The sequence below is a fragment of the Dryobates pubescens genome, chromosome 14 (assembly GCF_014839835.1).
Source record: "Dryobates pubescens isolate bDryPub1 chromosome 14, bDryPub1.pri, whole genome shotgun sequence".
In the NCBI taxonomy this organism is placed as follows: domain Eukaryota; kingdom Metazoa; phylum Chordata; class Aves; order Piciformes; family Picidae; genus Dryobates; species Dryobates pubescens.
This window is the reverse complement of record NC_071625.1, coordinates 9,812,446-9,839,877: the sequence shown is the minus strand read 5'-3', so window position 1 is coordinate 9,839,877 and position 27,432 is coordinate 9,812,446. Positions and strand designations below refer to the sequence as shown.

The 27,432-nt window shown below is 44.8% G+C and overlaps 1 protein-coding gene across 1 annotated transcript in view; it reads right to left on the bottom strand.

The window, feature by feature from the left end:
* The window catches only part of SNTB1 (syntrophin beta 1), a 110,809-nt gene extending 87,894 nt beyond the window's left edge, over positions 1-22,915 (bottom strand). Inside the window, exon 1 of the mRNA XM_054167451.1 lies at positions 22,299-22,915. Within this exon, the coding sequence (XP_054023426.1) occupies positions 22,299-22,821 (523 nt within the window). The 5' untranslated portion in view covers positions 22,822-22,915. The remainder of the gene's footprint in view (positions 1-22,298) is intronic.
* Positions 22,916-27,432: the final 4,517 nt, after the last annotated feature.

The following is a 27,432-nucleotide window of genomic DNA, read 5'->3' as shown; positions in this document are numbered from 1 at the left end:
GAACTTTCAACAGTTTTATCCTCTCCAAGGAGCTGAGAACTAAGTTTGCCCTCACTAAAGCTGAGACGTGAGTTTGCCCCACCACTAAAACTGGGTGAGGAGTTTCTGTAGCTAATGTATAAATTTCACAAGCCAAGAAAGACTTTGCCAAATGGCTGTCCCTGCTCCAGGAAAGGGCACAGACCTCAATCAGCTCAAGTCACTTTTCAGGGAGTTGCAACCTCAAGAAAGCAAAGAAACAAATATTTGTATTGAAAATTGCTGTAGAGGCATCTTGTTCACTTGAAGAAAAAGAAAGAATAAAGCAAAGTTCAAGGGAGAAAGAGACATGACAGATAAATGCTTATGAGGTCTAGATAAACTAGAACCAAGTAGAAGAGCTGGGAAGAACAACTACAGGAACACATGTAGAGACATATTGTAGATTTGATGCTCAGTACAGACAGACAGAAAGACAGAAAAATATCATCCTTACGGGTGTATCAAGCACAACTAAACAGTCTGGTCTTCTACATTCACACTGTGCCATGCCCTACATCCTGGTGTCAGCAGCCCCACTCCACAGTATCTCTGAAAAAAACCCCAACAGGGATTCTGGCAGATCACATCAGCCGGTAGGGACCAGGGAGAGTAGGTGAAGAGAGCGAGGAGGGGAAAGCAAGGTGATTGTACTGTGACAAGCGTTAAAATAAACTGACACAGTGCCACCATTCACCTGAAGTTTTTCTGCCTTCACTTTCTCATTGGCACTTGGGCTGACACACTTTAGGGATATTTAGAAGGTAATGTGAAGGCCAGGAACTCATGTAGCCTTGCTAATCTGCAGGCTTATTGCCTTCACAGAAAACCTCAGAAAATAGCTAGTTCCTTGCTGAGGCCATCTCTGAAAAAGGCTAATGCAGTTCATTCCTCTCTCTAAGGGGAAGATTTTACACCCATTTCTCAAAAACCATGATAAAATGGCACACAAAGGGACACAAGAGGTGTCACATCTGTCTGCCCACACAGTGAGTTTGGAGAGATGCCATCTGGGATACTTCAACAAGGGGTTTCCATGGCCTCCCCATTCTAGTGCTTTTTAGACCCGTCAATTCAAATAACATACACACACACAAAATAATTCACTGTTTGAGACAATGGTTCTTATTTCTCATGCTTTCCCAGAATCTGAGTGTTTCAGGTAGCATGAAAAAAACCACCAAATTAATACAATGTATTAGTACATGAAGAAGGCTGCTGCCACCAAAACAGCTTCAGTGGCTGCTCAGAAATGTTTTCCAGCTGCAGGCTGGAACTGGTTAGCATGTAAACCTTCTTTCTCTAGCAGGTTTAAGAAGTGCCAAGCCAACTTCTGGGTCCTACCCATGAATCACTGTCTATTGAAGGCACTATGCTGGGGGAGAAACTATAGAAGAGGTCATATAAACCAGGCATTCAGTAGCTCTGAACAAAAAGCAAGATCATAGTATCATAGTATCAGTAAGGGTTGGAAGGGACCATAATGATCATCTAGTTCCAACCCCCCTGCCATGGGCAGGGACACCCCACACTACATCAGGCTGGCCAGAGCCTCATCCAGCCTGGGCTTAAATACCTCCAGGGACGGTGCCCCAACCACCTCCCTGGACAACCCATTCCAGAGCTTCACCACTCTCATGGTGAAGAACTTCTTCCTCACGTCCAGCCTGAATCTCCCCACCTCCAGCTTCATTCCATTCCCCCTAGTCCTATCACTACCTGACATCCTGAGAAGTCCCTCTCCAGCCTTCTTGTAGGCCCCTTCAGATAGTGGAAGGCCACAATTAGGTCACATCGGAGCCTTCTCTTCTCCAGACTGAACGGCCCCATCTCCTTCAGTCTGTCCTCATAGGAGAGGTGCTCCAGCCCTCTGATCATCCTTGTGGCCCTTAGATGAGGTGCAACAGATGTGAACAGGAACACAGAAAGTTCCACACCAATACAAGGTAAAATATCTTCACTGTGAGGGTGATGAAGCACTGGAACAGGCTGCCCAGATAGGTTGTGGAGTCTCCTTCTCTGGAGACTTTCAAAATCTGCCTGGATGTGTTCTTGTGTGGCTTGCCCTAGGTGATCCTTCTTTGGCAGGGGGTTTAGATTCAATGACCTCCAGAGGTCCCTTCCAACTTCTACCATTCTACGATTCTATGAAATGATGTGTGGGTAAGGAATCTCTTTCATCCTGTTGAGGAAAGAACAGAAAAAACACACTCCTCGTGTTCAGCTGGGTGAACCAACTCCCTGACAAAAACACTAGTATTCATCTAAGGGTCGGTGCAGGGTTGCATGGCCAGAGCAACAGCTCCAGTTTAATTGCTGGTTTAATTCTGTGAACCACAGCCCTAGAAACTCAGATAAATGCTTGAGCCATGGAAAGAAGAGTCAGAAACACACAGCTGGGGGTGGAAGCAGGTCAGAGCCACAGAAGCAACCATTTCGCAAAGAGTTAAGTGCAATGCACCCACATCCCAAGTTCCCCAATGTGCATTAACTCCCTCAAGATCAATACATTAAAGTCTCTAGATCATGCAAAACTGCATTTCCACAAGGCAGCACTCAGTCTCCTGGAAGAGCCAAGGCAAGGACTTGGAGAGTAGCCTTATGATAAAAAATAAGTTGAAACTCCTGAACAAGAAAATATAAAGCCATCCTGCAGGCATTAGGCAATCAGCCTTACAACCAAAGCTAAGGGGCATGACCCCTTTGCACAATGAGTGTAGTGAGTCAAGTTCCCAAGATCCTTTCAGAACTTTCAGTCTGATAATCCAAATCTTTTGTGGCCTTTTTTTTTTTTTTTCCTTGTATCTTTTCAACACTTCACAATTTTCTAATTTAGCTAATGAAGATAAGCTTCTTATAATTCTGGGGATGCTTTTGTCATTTCTTTATTTTCAATAAAACATTTATCCAAGAAAGGAAGTCTTCAAGCATCTGAGTAGCATTGCCAGATTAATTAATATTTTGGAAGATCATGCAATGGAGCAAAATACTGGTGGAGGTGCACAGAGCCAGCATGCTTAGGCTGGAGTGATCAAGACTCAGAAGGAAGATGCAAACAACAGCAGTGATAAGCAACAAGTTTAAAAAGCTAAATTGATTACTAATAGCTCGGGGACAGAATACAGAAGGAAACAGCACACTGAAAAAAATCTTATGTAAATAAAATAGAGCACTTGGTTGCAGAGCTCAAAAAAGCAACGCAGACATCTTAAAGCTCTGTGAAATGGGTAGGAAAGTCAGTGTAATTAAATGTCCTCAAGGCAGAGTAAATACAGTGTGGCTTGGTTTAGCGCAGAACAAGTCACCAAGATACGAAACCCATGCAAGCTCTTAAAAAAACAAAAATCACAAGATTCCATCATTTAAAGTCTCATCAACTGCAGAGTATTATCCAAATTTTTGATGGGTTGGACGCGATGATCTTGAAGGTCTCTTCCAACCTGGTTTATTCTATGTATATTCTATGTAAATTTAGTATGCCCAGGAACATGGGGAATTGGAAGTTTTTAAGACACGTCTATGCATGGCTAGGTGGTGGAGTCACCATCACTGGAGGTGTTTAAGAAGAGACTGGATGGGGCACTTAGTGCCATGGTTTAGTTGATTACATGGTGTTAGATCATAGGTTGGACTTGATGATCTCGAAGGTCTTTTCCAACCTGGTTAATGCTATTCTATCCTACCCTACCCTATCCACAACATGAAACTAAGGGGTTATCTGTACAGAAACCCATTCAAAAATAACACACATTTACTCTCTAAGCAAAGTATATACAACTAAAGCTGTGGCACTTCAGTGCCCCTTCCTGTTTTAAGCTAAAAAAACCCACTTCAACATACACACTTAAACTCTGGAGTCTCAGTTGAGTCTGTGCTTTGCTTCTAGGCACCACAAGATTCAGCTGTTCTTCACCATCAGAGGTAGTGAAGGGTGTCTAATTTTCTGGCTCTTGCTCCTCACTTCTACTCTAAGATCATCACTCTTGCTATCAAATCAACCCAGCCTTTGTTCAGGACAGGTGCTTTTTTACTTCTGCAGAATTTCCCACTCCCACACACAATCCAGGAGACAGCCCGTATGAAAGATTTATATCAATCCTTTATGCAGCAACAGAAGGTTATATAAAAGCAGGACATGCAGAATACAAAGCAGGTTTGAAGCACTTTAACTTGTAGGTGATACAGTTAACACTGAAAATTCAGAGTTGTCACACAGAAGTCTTGTGCCTTCCAAAACAAAGGGCTTTCTTTATTCCTCTCGACTGTAGCACAATTTGCAACATAAGAGAGATGCTGGCCCTGTTCCACCACTGAGTGTTTGAAGTTGGTTCAACTGGGGCCAGATTTCATCCATTGCATGTTGACAATAACAAGACAAGCCTCAGCATGACAGGTGTAGTTGCACAACAGCTCTACACAGATCTTAAATGAGCTGTCCCCAAAAGGGGACCTGTAATGACTCATACTCCCCCTGACCTTGCTGCCACCCAGGCAGCCAACTTGGGGACCTGGAGCACAACAGTGCATAGCATGGCCACAGGGAAACAGTTGTCAGAGTTTGTGTGGAAGAGCAGGAATGAGCTGTAGAGGCAGGAGGAGAGCAAGAAAGTCCCACTCAGTTCAGGCTACAGTTTCACAATACATCGGCTTCGGTGGCAAAACCACCTCACTGGGTTCCTCCATCCACCTCAGAACTTCTCCTGCCTTGTGCTGGAGTCCATGACTCCCTTCTGCCAGCACAAATACTTTCAAGTCCACTTTGTAAACTCCATCACCAGAAAAGAAGCATCAGAGATTCTCTCCTTTCTGGGGCACACCTTTAGCCTATGTAACTTTGAGATAAATCTGCTTCTGGCATGGCATTACACACAGTTAAATCAGTGCATCCACAGAGAGATGCACTTCGGCGCAGGAACAGGCCTTTCTTATGCGTGTTTCTTGCCAGGGCCAACATAAAACACAATTAGACACTAATATTCTCAAACAGCATATGCTTGATAGCATATCACAGTACCACAGTAACTAAGGTTGGAAGAGACCCCAAGGATCATCATGTCCAACCTGTTCCAACAGACCTCACAACTAGACCATGGCACCAAGTGCCACGTCCAATCTCCCTTTGAACCCCTCCAGGGACGGCGACTCCACCACCTCCCTGGGCAGCACATTCCAATGACGAACGACTCGCTCAGTGAAGAACTTTTTCCTCACCTCGAGTCTAAACCTCCCCTGGCACAGCTTGAGACTGTGTCCCCTTGTTCTGGTGCTGGTTGCCTGGGAGAAGAGACCAACCCCCTCCTGTCTACAACCACCTTTCAGGTAGTTGTAGAGGGCAATGAGGTCACCTCTGATCCTTCTCTTCTCCAGGCTAAACAATCCCAGCTCCCTCAGCCTCTCCTCATAGGGCTTGTGCTCAAGGCCTCTCACCAGCCTTGTTGCCCTTCTCTGGACACGTTCAAGTGTCTTGATGTCCTTCTTAAACTGAGGGGCCCAGAACTGGACACAATACTCACAATTACGCAAGAACGTCAAAAATTTAGGATGTAAAAGGAATTTTTTTTCCTGCTAAGTGTTAAAACAATGCCATCCCCTTCATAGGTCCTTAAAAAAAATATTAAGCCATTAATATGATGGTTCTTGATAGTAGATTAAAGACTACCTAGAAGCCTGAGCTACAGTGTGGCTGCAGGATGCTGCCAGAGAGCCCAGCAAGGTTGAAACTACCAAGGAGAGAGGTTTCTCTGGCAAGCGTGGTATGAGGATGGTATCAGCAGGGCATTTTCCCTGCCATCCTACAGGATATAATAAACATCAGTGGGTGATGATAGCATCCCAGCCACAATTCAGTCTCACACTCTGCTGGCTCAGTGTTCCCCTGCCTCAGAGGGAAGACTACTCCAGAACCACACACACCAAGGCATCACAATTACATTTCCCCTCTGTTGTTACCTCTACAGTATGAACATAAAAATATTACCCAGAAGTGAACATACCAGCTAACCAAGCCTGAAAAGACATGTTTCACTTGGCCTTATTTGCTGAAACCCAGCCCAGAACACCACCACAGAAAAGCAGGCAAGTATCAGTCTCTAACAAGGAAGCAAGAGGAGCAAAGATTGGACATCAGCTCCAGCACGACATTTTGTCAGCACTTAATTTCTAATCAGTGTTACTACACATTAATAATACCACCTACCCTGACAGCCAGCTGCTGGGCCCACCTCTCACAGCCCATCACCCCTGCTGCAAATAAAATGACAGAACATTTGGAGGTGATGTACATGTCTCCTGGAAGCTCCAGCTTCACACCTGCCCATATCCCAAGCCTGGCTCCGTGCCATTAACTGAGGCAGAAGGATCTGAAGCACAGCTAGTAAACACAGAAATCAGACCCTGTCCCTGCATGGCAGGCAAGGTGTAAAAAGCATTGGCCCTGGTGATGGAAACACTCCATGCTTTGCTACATATAGGTCCAGCCCAGTTAACCTTGGCAGCTTACAGTGTGCCAGACTGAGCATTGAGGACAGCAGGGATCCCAGCTGATGCAGGAGCTGGGTAGTGCTCTGGATAGCAAATGCTTTTAAGAGTCATCCTTCTCCTGCTCTGATGGGTAATTGAGACAAAGCCAAAAGAGCCATACCAACACCACTGGCAGAGCCTGAAATTACAGCCCCAAACATCTCACTTCTCTGCTGCTGAAGCTAAGAGATGCTGCAAGCTACATCATGCTTTGGGAAAATGGTGAATATCTCTTGGGCCCTGGGAAGTAACTTAAGTTGAGCGCAGTCTACATAGGACTACTAATAATACCAAGCACTTTAGTAACATCAGTGTAAGACATCATACAAATGAGAAGGGCAGAACTAGACTGCTTACGAAAGAAACAACCAGCAGTGGCTTTGCCGGGCACCACTGCACCTCTTCACTGCTCAGTGCTCTAGCAGCAGCAGAAGAACAGCTCTGAGCCTCTAACTGAAGGAGAAAACCTCTCCAGTGCAACTTGGGCAGCCTTGTGACACAACTGAAATACCTTATGGCCAAAGTTAAACTTTGGCTTATAAAGATCTGAACTGTTTAACTTCCTGCTCACCAGTTTGCTCTGCAGCAGTGCTTTAGAAAGGACAGAGAACAGGCACTTTCTCCCCTGCTGATGAACAAGCCACAAACAGCCAGTTGTGCTGGGTCAGAACCCCTTTTGCCCATTTTCTCTGAAAGAAGAGGGACATTTGTGCTGGGGACACAAAGGCCGATCTGTTCAGAGCTGGCTGCAGTCCTCCTGCCTGGCTCCCATTGCTGGGCTGACACAGGCTGGTGTCAAAGGGGGAAGGGTGAAAACACAAGCACTGTCCCATGTCCCCAAAGACTGTTTCTAGCAGATGCCATTATTTCCAAACACTGCACTTTATGAATGCTTGTGTGAAGTGCTCATGACAATCTCAGCTGTGTGAACTGCAGTTCAATTTGTATAGTCAACATTGCTGCTCTTTAAAAAGAAGCTAAACGTGGCTACATTTTTTCCAGTGGAAAAAGCTATGATCTGCAAAACGGTTCTTCTCTCCTTGGCAATCATTGCCATTTGCTTGTTTGTTTTGTTGCAGGGTAGGTCAGGAGGGAGGAATGATAATAAAAACAAGAACACTTTTTCTCCTCACCTTGAAAGGTGACAGGCTCAACAGCAAGCAGCTTTATATAGTGCAATCAGCACTCATATGCCCACAGGAGAGGGAAAACAAAATCTTTGGTCTTAGTCTTGCATAGCCTGACCCAAACTTAGCTTCATCAAAATAAAATGAGCCATGTTACATATGCAAAGCTTATCCTCATCCATGTAGTCACAGGATCAGGACACAGAGCAACATACACGCTAAATTTCAGCCTACCTACACACTGGCTAGGGCATCCTGCCTGACTTTGCTGCCTGACCACTTTGCCTCAGTCTGCAACGTGGAATACTTTCACCTATTTTTGTATATTTTTATTTTCATATAGTGTTATTATACAATAATTATTTAAATGCTGAAGAGAGGGTGACCTACTTCTGTGCATAGGAGCCATGGATCACGCGGATCCTCTAATGCAAGGCAGCTGTGAGGAAGGCTCGTCTGGGATGGGGGCCTGCCAGTGCCTCTCATAGCTCAGTCCCCTCTACCACCTCCCATACTAAACAGGGATATGGTAGGAGGTGGTTCTAGGACAGAAGCAAACCCCCTCCCCAGACTAAGCTGAAACTAGCAAGCCATCTTTTCTCCAGCCTTGACCACTGTGGCTCATATACAACATCCTTCAGGGGGATTGCTCAGGCTGCACCACAGGGGTCCTTCAACCAGAAATGAACCCCAGAGAAGCCAAAGTGACTCCTCCTCCCCAGCTCCCAGCATTTACCAAAGAGATCACGTTCAGAAAACATGGATGACTTATTGCAGATCAGTGTCTCACTTGACTTTTCTGAACCAGTTATTACACTTTAGCTGGGTACACTTCATGTAATAAACTGTAAGAGCTTTCTTTGCTGCTCTTGTCCAAAGCTATGATTACAGGTTTGAAAGCAGGAGTTAGTTTCAACTCAACACATTTTCTAATGATACCTATATTTAAAAGAAAGAAAGAAAACACAAGGTAGTTGAGTTGCCTTCCACGCCTGGAGACCTCAGAGCTTCTGAGCTGACCCAAATTCTCCCAATACCTCAGACACGAAGTACTTGCAGTTTATGTACTGCCTTGTGACTATTCTAATTCCCTCACCTTTCAATCACCCTTAAACTGTGATAGCAACTTTACACCTCTTTGGAGATAAAGAAAATCATCATGTTTGGCCATTATCCAGGTGGCCATCAGCAGCTGATGAAGCCTGGCCCAACAGAGTGTTCGTCCCCAGCAGGGATTTGCCATTATTCAGATACATAAAGCAGCCAGTCAGGATAAAGTCAGCAAGCTAATGTTTTGATTATGCAATTACTTTTTCAGCTACAACTGCAGGTTTTCCTGCATAATTAGGCTGACAAACATCGAACTTTTTCTGATGTTGCCTCACACCCTAAATGATGCAGCCAGAAAGGAAGCAAATGATATCCAGAAAAATCAAGAGGAGAAGAGCATTGCATTGTCAAGTCAAGGGCAAGATACACAGACGCTTTGGGCTTGGGTGTACTCTGCAAACCTAGGGTATCTCTGATACCTGTCACAGTATGGCATTATACACTGCAGTGGCACCAAAGCAGCAGCAAACTCTAATTTCTCTTGTAGAACCCCACCTACATATTGAGAGTGCTACAGAGAGAGAGCAGAAGGGCACTTATAAACCTCCCTTTCAACAGGAAAGAGGTCAGATTTCTGCTGGGTGTAGCTTTTTGAAGAAAACAGAACTCTAAAAACCTGTCTTCACCTGAAAATACATTTTTGTTGTCTCTACAAACAGTGACTGCTTTGTGCTCCAGTTAAACATTATTTTTAGTGCGTCTGTGCTGTTGCAGAGTTCAGATCTTAGCTTAGCCCTGAACATGAAAGAAACTCTGAAACATCCTTCGGAAAGCTCTTGATACAGTTTCTGTCACCCTGGAATTTAAGAGACTGGGGAGGTTTGCAGAAGCAACATTTTGATGCTTTCCTGGTTTGAGACAAGGACCCACAGCTTCGGCACAGATCTGACTGTGCCAAGTTATTTAACCTTTGTGATTAGTGCCGTACAGTAGATTAAGAAACAGCAATTGTTTAATCAATTATTGTTGCACAAAATGACTGAACTCACAGATTGAACTGCTGCCACATTATTTCACAATGCTTTTGCTCACCAGTCTTTGTGGGAGTGGGAAGGGAGGAGGGACAAGCCACAAGGATTGTGGAGTGGAGGGGGAGCGTGGAGTCCGGTTTGCTAAGCACAGCAAAGCAGCGTGTTAACAAAGAGCCTCAACTGAGAAGTTTGTGAGGTCTTTCACTCGTGCAGGAAGCCAGTGAAGTGAATCATTCAGTAAGGGCCACAGAACTGTCCATATTATTTCAAAGGATAATTAATGCAGTAGCTATCAGAGATAGGATAAAGCTGGATCAGCATCTTTTCTTTCCCATGAGTGATTGTGCCAATGTTACTTTGTAAAACAATACACCCTAATCCCACTGAAATCAAGGAGAAAATTCACATTGGCTTGAAGAGAAGGTGGGTTTTGCTCTCACACGTTCCATACCACATTCACTCTTCACCTTTATTTAGCTGTCTCCAGCAGACAGCAAGTTGTCCCCTCTAGCCTGACCATCACATGCTCAGTGCTGGGGGCTTGGACACAGACAGTGGAAAACACAGGGCCTGAAAAAAAACACACCAAAACTGCAGGTGCAGACTCCTGTGAAACACTCCAGCAAACAAATCAACCCAGAGAGTCCTTCAGTGCAACTATAATCAAGACTATTTACTTCCATTTTCATAGAACAATTAACTTAATCTACAAAGCACCAACAACAAATAAATTCTGTCTCAGGTATGAGCAAATGCATGTACAACACACATGCAAGCTCACAGCCTGTGCTGTATGTGTCTATTCATTTGTACCTTATGCCCATGTAATATTGTTGATAAGACATTTAGAGCTATGCCCACACCAGCCCTGGAATTAAAGAGCTACATTTAAAGGCATTATTAGCCAGTATCAGCTAACACAGTAGACAACAGAACACAAGCAAAGGGAAAATAAAGAAGCAAAATAATGCATCACACATTCCCCCACAGAAATAATTTCCCACCCTTTATGGTTTCATGAGCACCTCTTGGTTCTACATAGTTCTATGCCAAGTCTTTAACAGAGCAGAAGCTAAAAAAGCAGTGGGTAAGTTTAATTTACAGCTGCACAAAAGAGATCTTAAAATTGCACCAAGAGCTATTTTAGGCATCTTTTGGAGACTCAAGAAGTTTCTTCTTCTTTTCCTTCTGCATTAAAAGATTCTACTGTCAGTTTCACAGAAACAAGGAAGTGTGCCCCCAGAACTATGACTAAATGAAAAGATCAAACATAAATGCCTTACAGGAATTCATGTAATAGATCACTTGTGACTTCTCCAGTGGAAGGATATCTGCCTTGGCTCATACCAAATATATGTCCTTATCAACCGTGTACAACGCGTGCATCGGCAGAAAAATAACAGAACAAAGTGATTAAGGGAACAGTACACTTAAAGTTTCCAAAGAAACTACCTGCACATACAGAAATGAACAATTTTTAACAAGATGGGGGGAAAACTACTGCACTGAGCCGGTCAAAACTCTTTTTTTTGCCATGAAAATTTCCTTCTAACAAATGTGACATGATTGCAAAGATTTTTCCAAGGTGAGAGAGAAGGTGCATTGGGCAATTCTCTGCTATTCCAAGTAGATAATTCTGCTTTGAAAAGTTTATAAAAGCAAGTTCAAACCAGCCTTTTGAAAGCAAGGTGCTTTCAAATAAAATACATTGTAAAAACAAAAAATCGAATTGAAATGTCATAAAAATCACCACAGAAAGTTGCATGCTTTAAAGTCAACCCTTCCTTTCCTCCCTGAAAAACCAAAAGGTATCTGTTCCTCAGCATTTTATTAGCAGAATGAACCTTGAAACCTTCATAAGGCCTTAATACTATTCATCCACACAGACTAAAAGCTCTGGCAGTACTTTAATAAAAAGTCAAGCATTAAATACCAACATTTCAAGGTATGCTTATCAGGCAAGTTCTATATAAAACTAGAGCAACACAGAATGGTCCTTGTGCAGGAATCCTTACACAGGGAAAGCCTGGAATCAATTAAGTTTATTTTTATTGGATGATTTTTTTTTATGTGCCCAGACTCACTATTTATTTCCTCAAGGCTTCACCAACAAAAATTTGCTGATGTTTTGATAGTCTGTTCCACGTGTTTATTTATATATACATACATATATATATAAAACACATTGAAAGGAAAACATATAACTGACAGAGGATCACTTTCATTTTCAGGGGTACTTTGTACACCATCTCTTGCAACTTCTATTTATGGCTTTCCTTCCTTAATGGAGTCTTTCAGGGTTGATTTTAATGTGCCAAGTGGAAACTCCACTAATTCGTTATGGCAATGCTTTCTTTATGACTTGCCCTCCTGCATCCCTGAAGTCTGGCTTATGTACAGAGATAGCCATTCCCTGAATAGACTGGGAACTTCTTAAAGCTAATTGCTTTCACTTGTATTCTTCCTGAATTAAGATGCTGCTTTCTTTTTTTGCCTTTTTTTCCTTTTTGGCCAGGCACTTCTCTGTCATTCCACAAACATGAAGAAGGCTGAAGTTACTAGGAGATATTTATGTATTTTTTTTTTAAGGGTAGGAATACAGATCTCCTCCTCAGGGCTAGACAAGAGCCATGTGTACAAACATCCTGGTATCATCCTGCAACCCAATTGCTACACCTGCAAGGAAGAGGGCAGCAAAAGGCATGAGAAAAACAGTGGCTTCAAGCAGACAAACTGTGACATCTGTAGCAGCCTGAGGTTTGTTGGCAAGTTTAAGTGTTGCTTACGACTCTCTCTGCCAGTGTGCTCAGGACTTCCTCAGCTGCTTGAAAATTTTGAGCTATGTTAACCCTTTGATCAGCCATTTACCTCAGCTTCCAAAGTCTAGATGAGTTTCTTTTAGGCAAAGTACAGCAGTAACACCTGGAGGTCTTCATGAAAAACCTGCCATCATCATCCAAGTCATTCCAGCTTGAAGTTTGCTTCCCTTCTCTTGCAGGAAGCACATCTTCCTGACTTTGTTCAGCAGAGCTCACAATCAGACACAGTCTCTGCTCTGGAAGAGGTATTCCAGGGGTGCAATGTATAAAGTCTCTCCATGCAGTGTTGAGCTAGGACAGCCCAGCACCCTTGCAGGGGAGAGACCTGACAGGTAACACAAATATCACACCAGCCTCTCCAGACCTGGCAAATCTCCAGCAGCCTCAAGTTGGTACAACAGTGTTGGCTTCAAGCATATTTGAAGGTCAAGTCCCAAACAAGGAATGCCTGTTGATGGGGCTGTTCATTACAGGAGTATGTACATAAATACATTGTACAGTGTGTGTCCCTGTGCCTAGGTATGTATTTATACAGTAGGTAATCCTATAGGAATCCCACTGGCTCTCTGCAGACGCCCCTCCATCCCAGCCACACTGCTGGTGGAGAAGACTGTGTACCAAGAGTCTCTCACTGCATGAGATAGGACAATTAATTCAAAAGGGGCAGAAAGTTAGCAAGGATAATGTGTTCTTTGGGAAACAACAGCTTTTGGAAGTTTGGGGGTTATTTGTTGTTCCTGTCAACAACAACTACAAAACCAAGAGAGTCACTCAAAACAAAAATACTGAAATCAGCCAAGAAAGGAAACCACAAAAGAATTCAAACAGCGAGTACTGAAGGCAGCTCTTGTTCACCTCATTCCTGGAAAATACTCTTGAACATCCAGTAATTAAATCCCTCCTTTGGCTTCACATCAGCAAGAGAAGAATCCTGCTGGCTCCTGCCCGGAAAGAGCAAGACCAAAGAGAAGCTGCCTGCTTTAAGGGAAGTCACATCCATCACTGCTGTTCTGCCAGCCCCACTAACCAGTTCTGTCCTTCCAGGCTGTTTTGCAGTGATTAAGGCCCAAGCTCTTAGATAAACAGATAACCTATTACTATGTGAATTAAAACTATTGGCTTAAAGCAGCCAATAGTAGGTACACACTTCAAGCAGCTGCTACTTGCTCCCCTTGCAGAATTAGAGCCAATGGCAGTTAAAGCACGTGTTAGAATAGTAAATCATCCTGGAAACAGGTATTATTGAAATAGCTCAGACTACAGTGGAGATATGTTATTTCCATAATATAGCTATCAATATTCTCTCATAACTATCTGATTATGTTAAAAGTCAAAATAGGTACTGCACAAGCAGTATATGGCTATGGCAAATGGAACATAAAGCTTAACTAATGTTGCTATTTCCCTGAGAGGGTACAGGAGACTGATAAATAGCCCCATGAGATCTTGTTATATGTTGGAGCAAATTGTACCTGTATGTGTACTGTACCTCCTCTGCCAGAAGAGAATTTATATTCTGAGAGTATCCTTTTAAAAAAAAAAAAAAAAAAATAAAAGAAAAAGGTGTTTTACATTTTTCCTTTTGGTTATGATAGGTCTCTTTTAGCCACTTGGGAAAAGCATACTGCTTCTCAGATACTTGCACAGGAATTTAACCTATTTTAGCAGGCCATTGAAATGAACAGAAGCTAGTCATACAGATGTACACTCACATTACTCACCTGTGCACTCCCTGAAGCAAACACACTGCTCAAATGCTTTTCTTATGGGGAAAGGCTGAGGGGTCTGGGTCTCTCTAGCTTAGAGGAGACTGAAAAGTGACATCATTAATGCTTATAAACATGTGAAAGGTGAGTGTCGGGAGGATGGAATTGAGTTCTTCTCAGAGATGTCCAATGATAGGATGAGGGGCAACAGGTGCAAGCTGGAGCAGAGGTGGTTCCAAGTGAACATAAAGGAAAAACTTGTTCGGTGACAGAACACAGGAACGGGCTGCCCAAAGAGGTTGTAGAGTCTCCTCCTCTGGAGACATCCAAAACCCACCTGGATGTGTTCCTGTGTGAACTACTCTGGCTGATCCTGCTTTGGCAGAGGGGTTGGACTAGATGATTTTTTGAGGTCACTTCCAATCCCTAACATTCTGTGATTCTGTGAATGTAAGTCATCTTTAGGTGGAAATGTCCCTGAGTAGTGAGGAATAAACATAGCAACAGCCTTAGTTTTGATGACTTTTAGAGCTGTGCCAACAAATGAAACTTCCAACATTTCACAAAACACTGCACAACAGCTTTAGGAAGTATGTTAATAATTTCTAATCAGAGACAGTTTCTCTACATCTACTGTTCTGGATCATTTCCTCACATTTTACCCTGTAGCTACAATACAGATTGCTGCTCTGGCTGTGACCTACTATGTGCTTATGCTCATGCCCTTAGTATATGTACAGTGAAAGCCATAACCAGTTCAGCAGTTCAAATTCTAGACAGACAAAACTAAAGCCAGACCATAACAGAAGTGCAGCAGTCAGAAATTCAAGTCTGCTAAAGAGTTATGCAGAAATTAGGTTCCTTAATTTAATTTACGTGAAGGATCAAACTTAACCTTACAGCAAGGCAGTATCTGGTGGTGAAGCAATTTGAAGGACTAGTCACAGTTGATTAAACCTTTTTGAAGCAAATTTGTTAACTTATGTTCTGGAGAAAAGGATGTTTTGATAGCTAAGTGGATGATGGACAAACCAATCAGTTTTTTTCCCCAACTTCTCCTGCAAGCAGCGCTAGGTAAAAAACTTGTGTGCCATAGTTCATTACTCAGTGTTGCTAGACTCTGAAATATTACAAGATGCTGGATGCAATAACTTCAATGAATCCTCTCTCTTCCAGAAGTCCATTAGCCACCTTTTAAAGCATGGAGACCAATTCTCATAGAGCTGCTTCCTTGATATTGCAAAATAGCAGCTGAAAGCTGTATGTTTGAGAGCATAAAGAAGGCTCATAGCACACCTTCCAACACATAGCATGAGAGACACTCTATACTATATACCTTGTAGTTTCTCAGAATCCTCTCTAGCCCAAATCAGCCATGCCTCACCTCAAATATCATCTAACTCCCTCTTTGCAGTGATGCTCTTTAAGGCATGTACCGAATGCTGCCACTCACCTGATGCCCCTTCCCATCTCTACAATGAGCTTTGTACCCTGCCAAAACAGACTATTTATTCCCATTATTCAGAGTTCTAGCTCTTTTCCAATCCACTTTAACAATATGATGCTCTCCCTGACTGCTCTAAATACAGATGTCCTGGCAGAGACCCTTAGCACAAACACAGATTATGCTGACAGCAGCATTTTTCTCTGCTCAACATAGTTTAAGGTTTGGAGAAGTGATGCAGCTAAGCCAAGCGAAGCTCACTTCACACCAGCTACAGCTGCTGCAGTGAGACCAGCAGGGCATCAGGAGACCATAAGAGACATGAATTGTACTCACCTCCACTCACACATCAAGGTCAGCAAAACTGCATTATATTGGTTACTCACAAACCCTACATGGTTATCTGAGAAGTGGATGTGAGAACTGGGGTTGTTTAGTCTGGAGAAAAGGAGGAAAAGAGAAGACCACCTTGCTTTGTACAACTGCCTAAAAGGGGGCTGTAGCCAGGTGGGAGTTGGGCCTCTTTGCCCTGGTAACAAGTGACAGGATGAGAAGAAATGACCTCAAATTGCACCACTGAAAGTTTAGGCTGGATACAAGAAGAAACTTCTTCACTTGAAAGGATTATCGAACACTGGAACAGGCTTCTCAGGAAGGTGGTTGGATCACCATCCCTGGTGCTGTTTAAAAGAAGCATAGATGTGCTGCTGAAGGACATGGTTTAGGACCAGGTGGTAGAGTTAGATAGTGGTTGGATTTAGTGATCTTAGAGGTCTTTTCCAAAAGAAATTATTCCATGATTCTATTCTACACAGTTAAGAGACTTTTTGCATGTTCTAGGAGCACCACTAGCATCCCTTTATTCACCAACTATTTTTAATTTCTTGAAGAACTTTTTCAGACTGGAAAGCCAGTCTTCAGTGTAGTACTGGGACAGCTTTGTTCCCATCATATTTTATTCATTTATGTATGCTCTTGCTCCCTTGAACTACTGCTGCTTCAGATTTCTCTTCTACTGAAGTAGCTGTACCAATTCTACCAAGTAGCCATGGCAACATAATCTTGCAGAATAAAGTGCAAAATAATCCTATGATCAGAAATCTAAATTAGAAAAATAAAATGGAAATAACATGTTCTTAAAGCCTGGAAGTAAGTTACCACTGGAATAGATTACAAATAGTTATGGTAAACCCTGCAACTCTGAATGCACAGAATTGGATGCTATACTAAGTCAAATTTACAGAAGGAAAAGTTCTATACCATGTATTATACACAGAATCAACCAGGTTGGAAGAGACCTCCAAGATCATCAAGTCCAACTGATTACTCAACCCTAATTAATGAACTAAACCATGGCACTAAGTGCCTCGTCCAGTCTTTTCTTAAATGCCTCCAGGGATGTTTACCCCACCACCTCCCTGGGCAGCCCATTCCAATGGGCAGTCTCTCTTTCTGTGAAGAACTTTTTTCTAAAATCAAGCCTAAACTTCCCCTTGCACAGCTTGAGACTGTGTCCTCTTGTGCTGTTGCCGTTTGCCTGGGAGAAGAGCAAATCCCCACCTGGCTACAGCCACCCTTCAAGTAGCTGTAGAGAGCAATAAGGTCTCCCCAGAGCTTCCTCTTCTGCAGGCTAAACAACCCCAGCTCCCTCAGCTACTCCTCATAGAGCTTGTGCTCCAAATCCCTCCCCAGCTTTGTTTCCCTTCTCTGGATATGTTCGAGCAACTCAACATCTTTCCTAAACTGAGGGGGCCAGAACTGGACACAGTACTCAAGGTGTGGCCTAACCAGTGTTCCATTAACCATAGCGAAAGCCGTCAGCTTTGAATTCTACTCTTTTCAAAGAGTTATACCAAGTTTTCAATTTAGTTTTCCACAAAGGAATTACTGCTGGGATTTTTTAAAATGCACTTTCCCACCCCCACCCCCCTAATCATACTTAACATGTAGATTTTCTAATCATACTTAGCATGTGCAATTGAATCCCGGATCCCTAGACATATTTAATCTTCTAAGCACCCTTAAGGAGCTGGTACTAAGTCCTAAAGAAGAGTTATTTCCAAGGTGGGGGAGGATGGGAGTTGAGCGGGAACCTTGGTGCAAATAAATCCAGGAATGTGTTGCCCACAAAGGCCTTATTTCCTTTACAGTAACTGAGAAAGAGAACTTGTACCCAATTTACTGCAAAGATGATGTACTGATTCTTATCTGTGAACGGTGATACAGACTGTCTGGACTGCTAAATTGGCCTGTAATCTAATCTAATCAATGAAAGACACATCAAGTGCTTCCACTCAAGCTTCACCATCAGTCACAGGCAGCCGAAACAATCAAAACTGAGATTCTTGGGGACTGCTTAGACCTGATATTCTTGAGAATAAGTACCTGCTCCTTTCCCTTTATATTTCACTTTTAAACTAATGTGTACTGAGGGCAGCTACACAGGCTATGAAATGCAGTATAAGCTCCAAGTACAGAGCATTTCCCTATCTGCATATTTGCTGGCACCAAAAAAAAACCCAAATCAAAGTGTGTTCTCTGCATATTTACTGGAAATGTAAAGAATAACCATGCATACAATTTGCAGTCATTGAGAGTAACAGCCCTGACTGTAGTAAGCACTTACTAAGTGCTCAGTGCCTCATTTTTCCCCAATACTTGCAAGAGACACACTTCCTTGGATAAATATTGTATTTTGTTAACCTCCCCAGAAATCTCCTGTTGTCACTACTTTACCAAAAGAAACAGAAAAACCTAGATAAGATAGGAAAAAATACAGCCTGTGCCTCTAGCCTATTTTACACTATTTCAACATACAATTCACTCAGGCAGAATTGCTCTGCTTCACCCACAGAAAATTTTAACAGGGTAGGCAGGGGAGAACCCGTGCACAATTCTTACAGAAATACCGTTTGGAAATTGTTGCTACAGTATCGAGTGCACTACGTTTATTCTTACATTGCTTTAAACCTGTGGGTTACTCCCAAGAGAGCCACAGAAGATGACTATAGTTTACTGTCCATATGCTAAAATTCACAATGCAAGGGGCTGCCTCTCACTGGGAAATTTCTGCAAACCCAGAGAGGCTGCAAGAGCCACTTCTCAAGGGAACTGTAAGCCCTCCCTTGCAATTTTGTCGCTTAATTGGGAATCACTCAAAACCAATTAAAAACTCTAGCAACACAAAAGAAGATGCTCTTTTTCCTGATACATACCTTCCACCAGCACCAGAAGCTCATCTATACACATTTAACAAGTTAGGAAGTGATGCAATGCAAGAAAATACCCTGCAGCCAGATAGCAAAATACACAGTAATGTTTGGGTTTTCTTCACATCCAAAAACAGCTTCCTGCAGAGGGGTCTTGTCTGACATTAGCATGGGCTACTTCACTAAACACAGAGAGAATACATGTAAGGCACAACCAGCTTGGTTACAGAGCACTGGTTACAGGGACTGCTCTCATGTAGGAATCTCTGATGAAAACAAACACCTTTTGTGTCTTCAGAGTCTCTTGAATGTAATAGGCTTTACACAGCGCAGGAGGGGATGCTTGGTTTTCCAAAGTGCTTATTTAAGAAGACCCAATTTAACCACAGGGAAATTACGTGCACAAACAATAGCTGTCATGATAATTTTAGCTGCCATCCATACCTGTCAATAAGCACTGTACAAGGAAGCAATCTCATCTCCCATGTAGGGATATTCTTTGTGCTCCTGACCACTGGTGAGAAGTTTCATCCTGACGTACTGAACACCCAAGAAGCCATGCCACTAAGTCCAAAAATCAGAGCTTCCTCTTGCCCTGCTCACTGGCTGAACCCATGCCCAAGTTCTGATGGATTCTCTGCTCCCTTCCTCCCCACACAGGAATGCAGAAGAGACTACAGTTTGTTGCTGAGCTGGTAAATGCCTCATCTAGCTAAGCAAGCGATTTCAGGAGGGACACTATACTACACAGCACTCTGATGTTGGTTATGTTGAGCCATACGGGCTGTATCTTCACTGCTGATAACCTCTAGGAAATCACAACGCATTGGGCAATACCCACAGCCCTGCTGCTCTGTTATATACGCCCCTCAGGCTTCACACCTTGCTGGGCTTTTGCAAATTCATCTTTCCTGGTCTGGAAGTCAGAAACAAGTCCCTCCCTGAAAAGGTAAACGTTACACTTTGACCCTGGAAACACACTCTTAACTGGAGAAAGATCCCAAAGAGGAGCTGTGCTGGGGTCTTTCCCTGCACCAGCACAGGCTGCTTTATGCAATACATACTTTCTAAAAAGTCAAGAAATAGCAAATTCCTATTGTCTGAAAAGAAGGGGATTGGGGGGGGGGGGGGGGGGGGGGGGGTAGGGGTAGAAATCAAGGTTCTCCTTCCTATGCTTTAAAGGCAAAAAACCCCAAAACTCTGGGATATTCCTTCCATTAGTAATAAAAAGGCTATTTTACACTGTGCTACTGTCTAAAAAGAAAAAGATCTTCAAAGTGGGGAATTGGATTGCAGAGAATTGTTTTAAACTATCCGTTCAAACAAGCCATTCACACAGCGAGGTTCCCTGCTGAAGGAGTAGCATCTCCAGGGGCAATGCTGTGGCCAACTCACATTTTGGGTACACTACTGAAATAGCAAGAGAAAGGCAAGACATAACACCGAGTTCAGTGTCAGAATATTTTAACTCTACGTAGCGATTACTACTGAAACACGCTGTAGATTTACAAATTACAAATTCAACTGCAGAAACAACCACTGGTGTGCATCTGCCTTCATGGAGGGAAAAAAAAAGCCAGAAAATAGCTGTGGCAATGAAAAGAGTGGAGAGATGGATGCCAAGAGTCCGTGCTGAAAAGGCTTCGTCTCCCCTCCTACGGGGAAGAAAACGGTTTGGTTGTGTGTTGTTTTTAAGACTCGTACAGCAGCAGCAGTGTGTTCGGGTGCTGTTACTGCAGGCGCTCCACAGAGCAAGGGAGGCTGTTGCAGGCACTACATACATCCCTCAGATTACGCCAAAGGTCAGCTGTTGCCTGGTCTGCACCCCGGGAAGCGCTTAAACTGCATAAGCCAGTGACAGAAATTAGATGAAACAGCCTCAATCCAGACCTCAAAGAGTTCATATTAAGATTTCACGGGTCTGGCTGCAGCAAGGGAGGAGGAGACGCAAGTTGGTCCCGCGAACAGCGCACAGCACTTAAGGAGGGGAGACACGATTGCCCTCAGCTTCTTATGCCCTCACAGGGCACAAATTGTAGTTTTCACTGTCATGTGGACAACACCTAATAGTTCCTCAGCATACACCGAGGCATTTTCTCACCTTCCTTCCCCTTAAACTTTTTTTCATAACTTTATGCCCTAGTTGGTTATGCACAGACACTTCTCATCTGCACCTCCTAAGCACCAGCAGTTCTTCCCTCCGCTCCTCAGAAAGCACCCAAATGACTCCTGTGAAAAACCGTGTGGCACCAAGAGGGCTACAAGCACAGTGAGGCAGGAGCACAAGTGGGGTGGAGGAAGGTGATGGCACAGGTGAAGGAGGCACTGCAACATGCCTCAAATGCCATTGACCTCTGGTTAAATGAACTTCTGGGCAAATACGCAATCACTCAAACGCACGCCAAGGGCATTTCTAAAGTTGTTCATTCTCTCAGGTGGCATTTGTATACTAGTCCTTGTGAAAAGACGAGGATTAAATGCCTATGAATGTCTCTTTCCTCATGAACTTTCTGTCCTGGGAAACTCGGCTCTGCTTCTCCTCATGGCCTCCCCAGCATCTGCCCCATTCTGGTGGTAGTCTCCTCCACACGGACCAACATCTGCTCAGATTCTAAGAACACTTTTTACTAAACTATGTCAGTCACCCTTGAGAAAGGAAACGAAAGCCGCTGATTTGCAGAGGTAGCTAATGTGTCAAAGAGGAACTGACAGCTTCATTCAAGCCTCGTTTTCCCCCTCTTCCCTAGCAGGGAGTTGGGTAGCAGAACGGGGCAAGGAAGAATTTGAAAGCAGGAGGTTTCGGGCATTTCGAGCTGGCCCGGGTCAAGTCCCCCAAGCCCTTCACTGACGATCCGAGGGGACTCCTTTACTCCTTTATCCTCTCCTCTCCCGGTACCAAACTCCTCCCGCTTTTTGGGGGCTGAAAATCTGTGAAAACGTCTATCTGGAAAAACCTGAAGATCCCTGTCCCGGTGGGGGATCGACCAATTTCCCATTGTAAGCCCTCAGCCTGGGAGCCGAACAGCTGCCGAGACAAGAGGGTGCTGCAGGGAATTCCAGCGGCCGCGCACGGAGGGGCTGCGGAGGGCTTGGGCGGCGGGCAGATGGGAAGAAAAGTTCAAACTCAGCTCCCCGGATGCCTGCTCGACCCTTCTCGACGGACTCCTTCCTTAATGCATGCCATCGAGAGTCCCCGCGCAGTTCGGGGTGAGGGAGAAAAAACTCTCTCCACTGGAAAGACTCCAGAAAGAGTGTACGAGAAGCACAGGGGCAACCTCTTCAGCGCCCGAGTCGGCTCCGCCGCCTCTCTGCCCCAAAGCTTGCTGCTGGCGGCCGACACGTCCCCCTGTCCCTCGCCCCGTTCCCGGTGCCTACCTTCCAGCAGCACCTCCTTGCCGGCCCGCTTGAGCGCCTGCACCGCCTCGTCGTGGGTAGCATCCCGCAGGTCCGTGCCGTTGACAGCCAGGATGGCATCGCCCACGTAGAGAGCCTGGGTCTGATCGGCCGCCAGACCCTTGAAGATCTTGCTGATGAGGATGGGCATCTTGTTCTCCTTGCCCCCCTTGATGCTGATGCCTAGCCCACCCATCTCCTGTTTCAGCACCTTCACGCACCGCTTCTTGTTGGAGACGACCTCAGGCACCTGCTCAGGGGGGTCGGTGAAGGCGGTGCGCACCGCCGCCGCCCCGCCGCCGCCCTCGGCCCCGCGGCACGCCGCCCCATCGCCGCTCAAGCCGTTGTGGGCCGCGCCGTCGGGGCGCTCCTCGCCGCTCAGCACCAGCGCCTCGCCGCCCAAGTTGGCCAGCACTTTGTGCCAGCGCTCCCGCACCAAAACTTCCAGCCAGCCGCTGCGCTGCGCCCGGCCGCCCCCGCCGCCACCCGCCGCCGCTACCGCCATCTTAGGAGCATGCTGGAAGCGCGGCGAGTGACGGCACCCCCGGCACGGCGCGGCTGCACCGGACTTCAGCCGGGGGGCGGCGAGCTCCCGGCGCGGCGGGGTGGGGCGAGGAGCCGCCGCCGCCCCCCCGGGGCCGCGCCGGGGCGGGCGCACCTGGCGGCACCGCCCGCTGCCGTCTGGGCGTGGGGGTGTGTAGGGGGGTGTGTGTGTATGCTTGTGGTGTGTGTGCTTGTGTGTGCGGCCGTACCTGTGTGTGAGCACACGTGTGTGTCTGCATATGTGCGTGTGAGCACACGTGTCAGTGTCTGCGTGCGTGAGTGTGCGAGCACACCTCTGTGTGTATGTCTGCATGTCAGTGTGTACCTCCGTGCATGTGTGGGTGCATCTGTGTCAGTGTGCGTGACCATGTGTGTGCACGTGTGTGACACCATGGTGTCCCGGCCCTCTCACAGACGCATCAGGGGGTCACATCCTCACTGAGTTCCCTTCTTTCTTTGAGAGCAGGCTGACATTTAGTGCTGAAGGGACCAGGGCTTTTTTATGATGTTAATTATACTTATAGGTGGCACAAAGGCAGTTAATTTTTTACTGTATGAAAGTAGAATCCAAGTTGGTTTCTGGCTTTGTAGGATGAAGGTGGTAGGTGAATGCCATGAATACTTCTGCACATTTTGAAACTGTTTAATTTGCCTTTTGGTTAAAAAAATGTTAAGGCTCATGGAGGCCACATTGCCCATTTTGCAGATTTTTGTCATGTTCACTTTCCTCCTAGGAAGTGATCTGGTGCCTGATGAGGGACTTAAAGTTCCAACTTAGGCACTAGACAGGACAAAACTTTTACACTGTCAGTTTGGCGATGCCACCAGCAGGCCTGGAAGTGCTGACCTACAGTGATATGACTCTACAGACACCAAACACCTCAGAAACTCTGAGCTCTGGCTCCTTTCTAAGCTGGGCTGAAAACTCCAGCAGTTCTGGACCATTTGCTGTATGTGGGAGCAACACACTAAGGAAGCTGGAGTGGCCAGTGAAGTAATTGATCTCATTCATTTCAGCCACACAAGTTACATGTACCCCTGAATGCAGCATCTTGCTCCTCTCTGAAGCAACATCATTCATTTCTGGCACAGGAAGGTATTTGCTTCCATGCACACACAAGTGCTCCAGTGGTCTGGACAACTTGGGACTCACCTCCTCAGCATGGATGGTATCCTGCATACTGGATCATCTCTGGTGAGGGTTTCTTAGACCATGCCACTCACAGTGGACTGCACAAAACACATCCCCTTTCCTTCCAAATGCCAGCAAAGGAGGACTCAAGTCTCCTTCATCTGCAGCCTCACCCAGGCTTTGTGTGGGTCCCTCCTCCCTGGAAGGAATGCACCCTTGCCTAGGGAGAGTGGAACCCACAGGCAATGGGTTATTCAAGGATAATGGATGGGTGGAGAAAAAGCAGAGTGAAGAAAGGTCTTTTCATTTCTCATGTTAATTAATGCAAGGTGAAAAGCTATAATTAATTTTTCAGGACTGTGAATCCAGAGTGAAAAGAAGCATTTCCCACTAAACCTGAACAAAACACCTAAGCCCAAGACAGAATGAATCTGTAACACACCCTTTTCTCCAGCATTTCTCACTAGCTAATTTAGGTACCTCATGTACAACACCCTGGGTGTTTGGGCTGGTGTTTTTTTTAAATCTCACTCCCAGGTGCCAGGCAGAGTGAATGAGTGTGCTTGTTCTCTTCCAGCAGCTTCAGGCAGCCGAGAGAAGGATGAGGAGGAAAGGTCAGGCGTGCAAAAATCAGGTGTTGCAATGCTGGCTGTTGTAGCACTCACCTTCCCACGGAGATGAGAGCCCGAGTGACCAGGCCAAGTTATAAAACAGTATCTCTGTTTCCCAAGGGATCAGCTCCTACCAATTACTTCATATTTTTTTCTTCATGAATTAGTAAAGAATCTGTGCTGCTCTTAATGGAAATGTGTCTCTACACTTTAAAGTAATTTCAGAAAATTTACAAGGAAAAAGTATTCAGATGGCTTCTGAAAAGGTGGTAGAGAAAGGAAAGGAAATGTTTCATACCTCACCTGTGTTCTCTCTGTCTGATTCTTCAGTGGGCTTGCTGTGGAACTGCCTTTTATAGGCAAGTGCATTGCATGTATCTGAGAGTTATGCTTGCTCCAGCTATTTTCATTTCCCATTCCAGCAATAACTAATAGAGTTTTCCAGGGCCAGCATCTGGTACATTGGTCCCTGCTACGAAAAAAAATCTTTATAGCAGTCTCTTTGCCTCCTCCTTCCTGCTTCTCCCTACCTTCAAGCTGTGAGAAAATAGAAGTGACATTTTAATCTTGAAAATAAAAGTAAGAATAAGGTAGTGTAAGAGGTGCTAAGGCAAAGGCCCAATACAAGCAGTCCCCCAGACTGTATCTCTACCTGGAGACAGTGTGTGATTGATATCTGATGTCTGTGCTTCCCTGTCCTAGGAGCACAAGCTCATAATTCTGTTTGTGCACTGTGAGTCTTTGTGTACCCCAAGAGCGACTTCTGGCTGCTGAACTAAGGGTGAGACTTCTTTGCTGGAACATCCACTAACCAACATTACTGTCCTTAGCCTTGCCTCAGGTCACAGGGTAGTTTCTGAAATGCATGTTCATGTAGCAGGAACAGAAGATAACAGCAAGTGTTTAATTGTGTGTGCAGCTACTGAATGCTCAGATTTGCAACAGAGAAAATTGTTCCTGCAAAGTCAGCTGCTGATCTCTAGTGGTTTCCAATGCATGGCAGCATCCAAACTCCTAATTTCAGCTACAAGCTTCCCCAGGCAATGCTGCTTCTGACCTAATCTGTAAATATCCACACTGGAATTGCAATATTTTGTGTGACTATTTGCAGGGAAGCTGGGGTGTATGGTAGGATGGGCAAAGCACTCGGTACTCTAGTTGCTAGAAAGGCTTCCAGCATAGAAAAAGCTTAGCAGAAGTTTCTCTTCATCACTTGCCCTTCTGTCAGGGTCTGCTGTGAAAAGTGGACCCTATCAAACAGGTCAGATGATCATCTTTTGCCATTTCTACTTTAGCAGCATGTAAAAGCACGAAGTAGATTAGGGCCTCTTTCTCTCATGCTGTATAAAAACATTGTTAGGCAAGACAATGCTAATACCCACTGTTAAGTAGTTCTCTGATCTGTGGGGGACTGTGGGCCCAGCTGACACCAAGAGGCTACATGGAAGAAGTGATACAGTGAACTGGAAGAAGTTTGGAAAGTACTCCCTGGGACAAGGAGCACCAATGCATGTCCAGGTCAGAAGTGCAGCAGGAATGTCTGAAGCACTGCCTGGGTGTTCAAGCAAAGGGAAAGGGTTTGTGGTCTGTGTGCTCAGGCAGGAACAAAAACACAGGAAAATCAACACAGAAAGGATGGTGAGAGTGATGCCAAGGATCCTTCTGAGGCTCAGCTTTGCTAGAGAGGCTACAGGAGAATGAGTAAGACCACTGCCTATTCTTGGTTTTTTTCACCCTCTTGTTTTCAGGCAAAGAGGTCATCATTCATGTCTTATGTAAATAAACTGGCCTCCTGACAGGAAAAACATTGCAAGGCCACATATACAAGCATGCCACTCAGGCAGCAATGCAGGAAACATAGCTCTCACTCTGCATTCAGGTAGAAAAGATAAGGACATTGTGACTTCTTTGCTGTCTGTGTTATTCTGTAGCTGAGATGCAATTTTTGAAGTGCTTTTGAATGACACTGGAAACATTCTAGTGCTTTCATTCTTCCTGTTTTTGCATTGTTAGTGTAGCAATGGTAGCTTAAACCCAGCTCATCTGTAAGTCTGTTAAACTGGAAACAGGGTTGTGATCCTTAAACAGATTTCAGATGATGAAGGTTAGGGAAAATCAGGCCTGGATAATGATGTTCCCATCTTGTTACCCTGGCACAAACCAGCACAGCAGACAGATCTAGACAGGAAGCAAACCCAGTGTCAGAAACCCGACAAGTAGTGAGAGAGCTGGAAGGGAGTCCAGCTCCTCCAGCGATCCCAAACAGTGCCGCAGCCAAGTTTAAGTAAGTCTTCCTGAGGAACGTGCCTAAACTAACCTGAGTTTTTCCCTCATGGCAGCCCCACCTATGTCTACGCATGCTGGGATGAAGCAGGGCAGACTCCAGCCCTGATGCAGTTGTCACTATTGCAAGGACCTCTCATCTGACTGGTGTCATGAATTGCAAAAGGCACTGCTGGTGGTGGGCTGGCAACCTAGCTAATCCCCCTGGGAAATCCACCCCTTCCTCGGTGTCAAAGGAGCCTGTTGGCCTTAAAGTCAGCATTGAGAAATCCTTACTCATGCATGCTGGTGGGGTTAAGAAGATGTCGAGAACATCTGAAGAGCCTCATAATCTGGAGGTTGCATTATGGCTCATTTTGACAACTATGAAAGCATTGTTTTTCTTTTCCTAGTTTGAATATACTCAGGTTTTTACACACATTGTGGCATTTAAAAAATGAAATTAATGCCTAGCTGTTTGCCAGCAAATGCTTCATGCGTTCGGCTTTTCAAAGCAGGAACCTACTTGTGCGTGCATGAAAGAAGTATGTGTGAAATCTGTATGTAC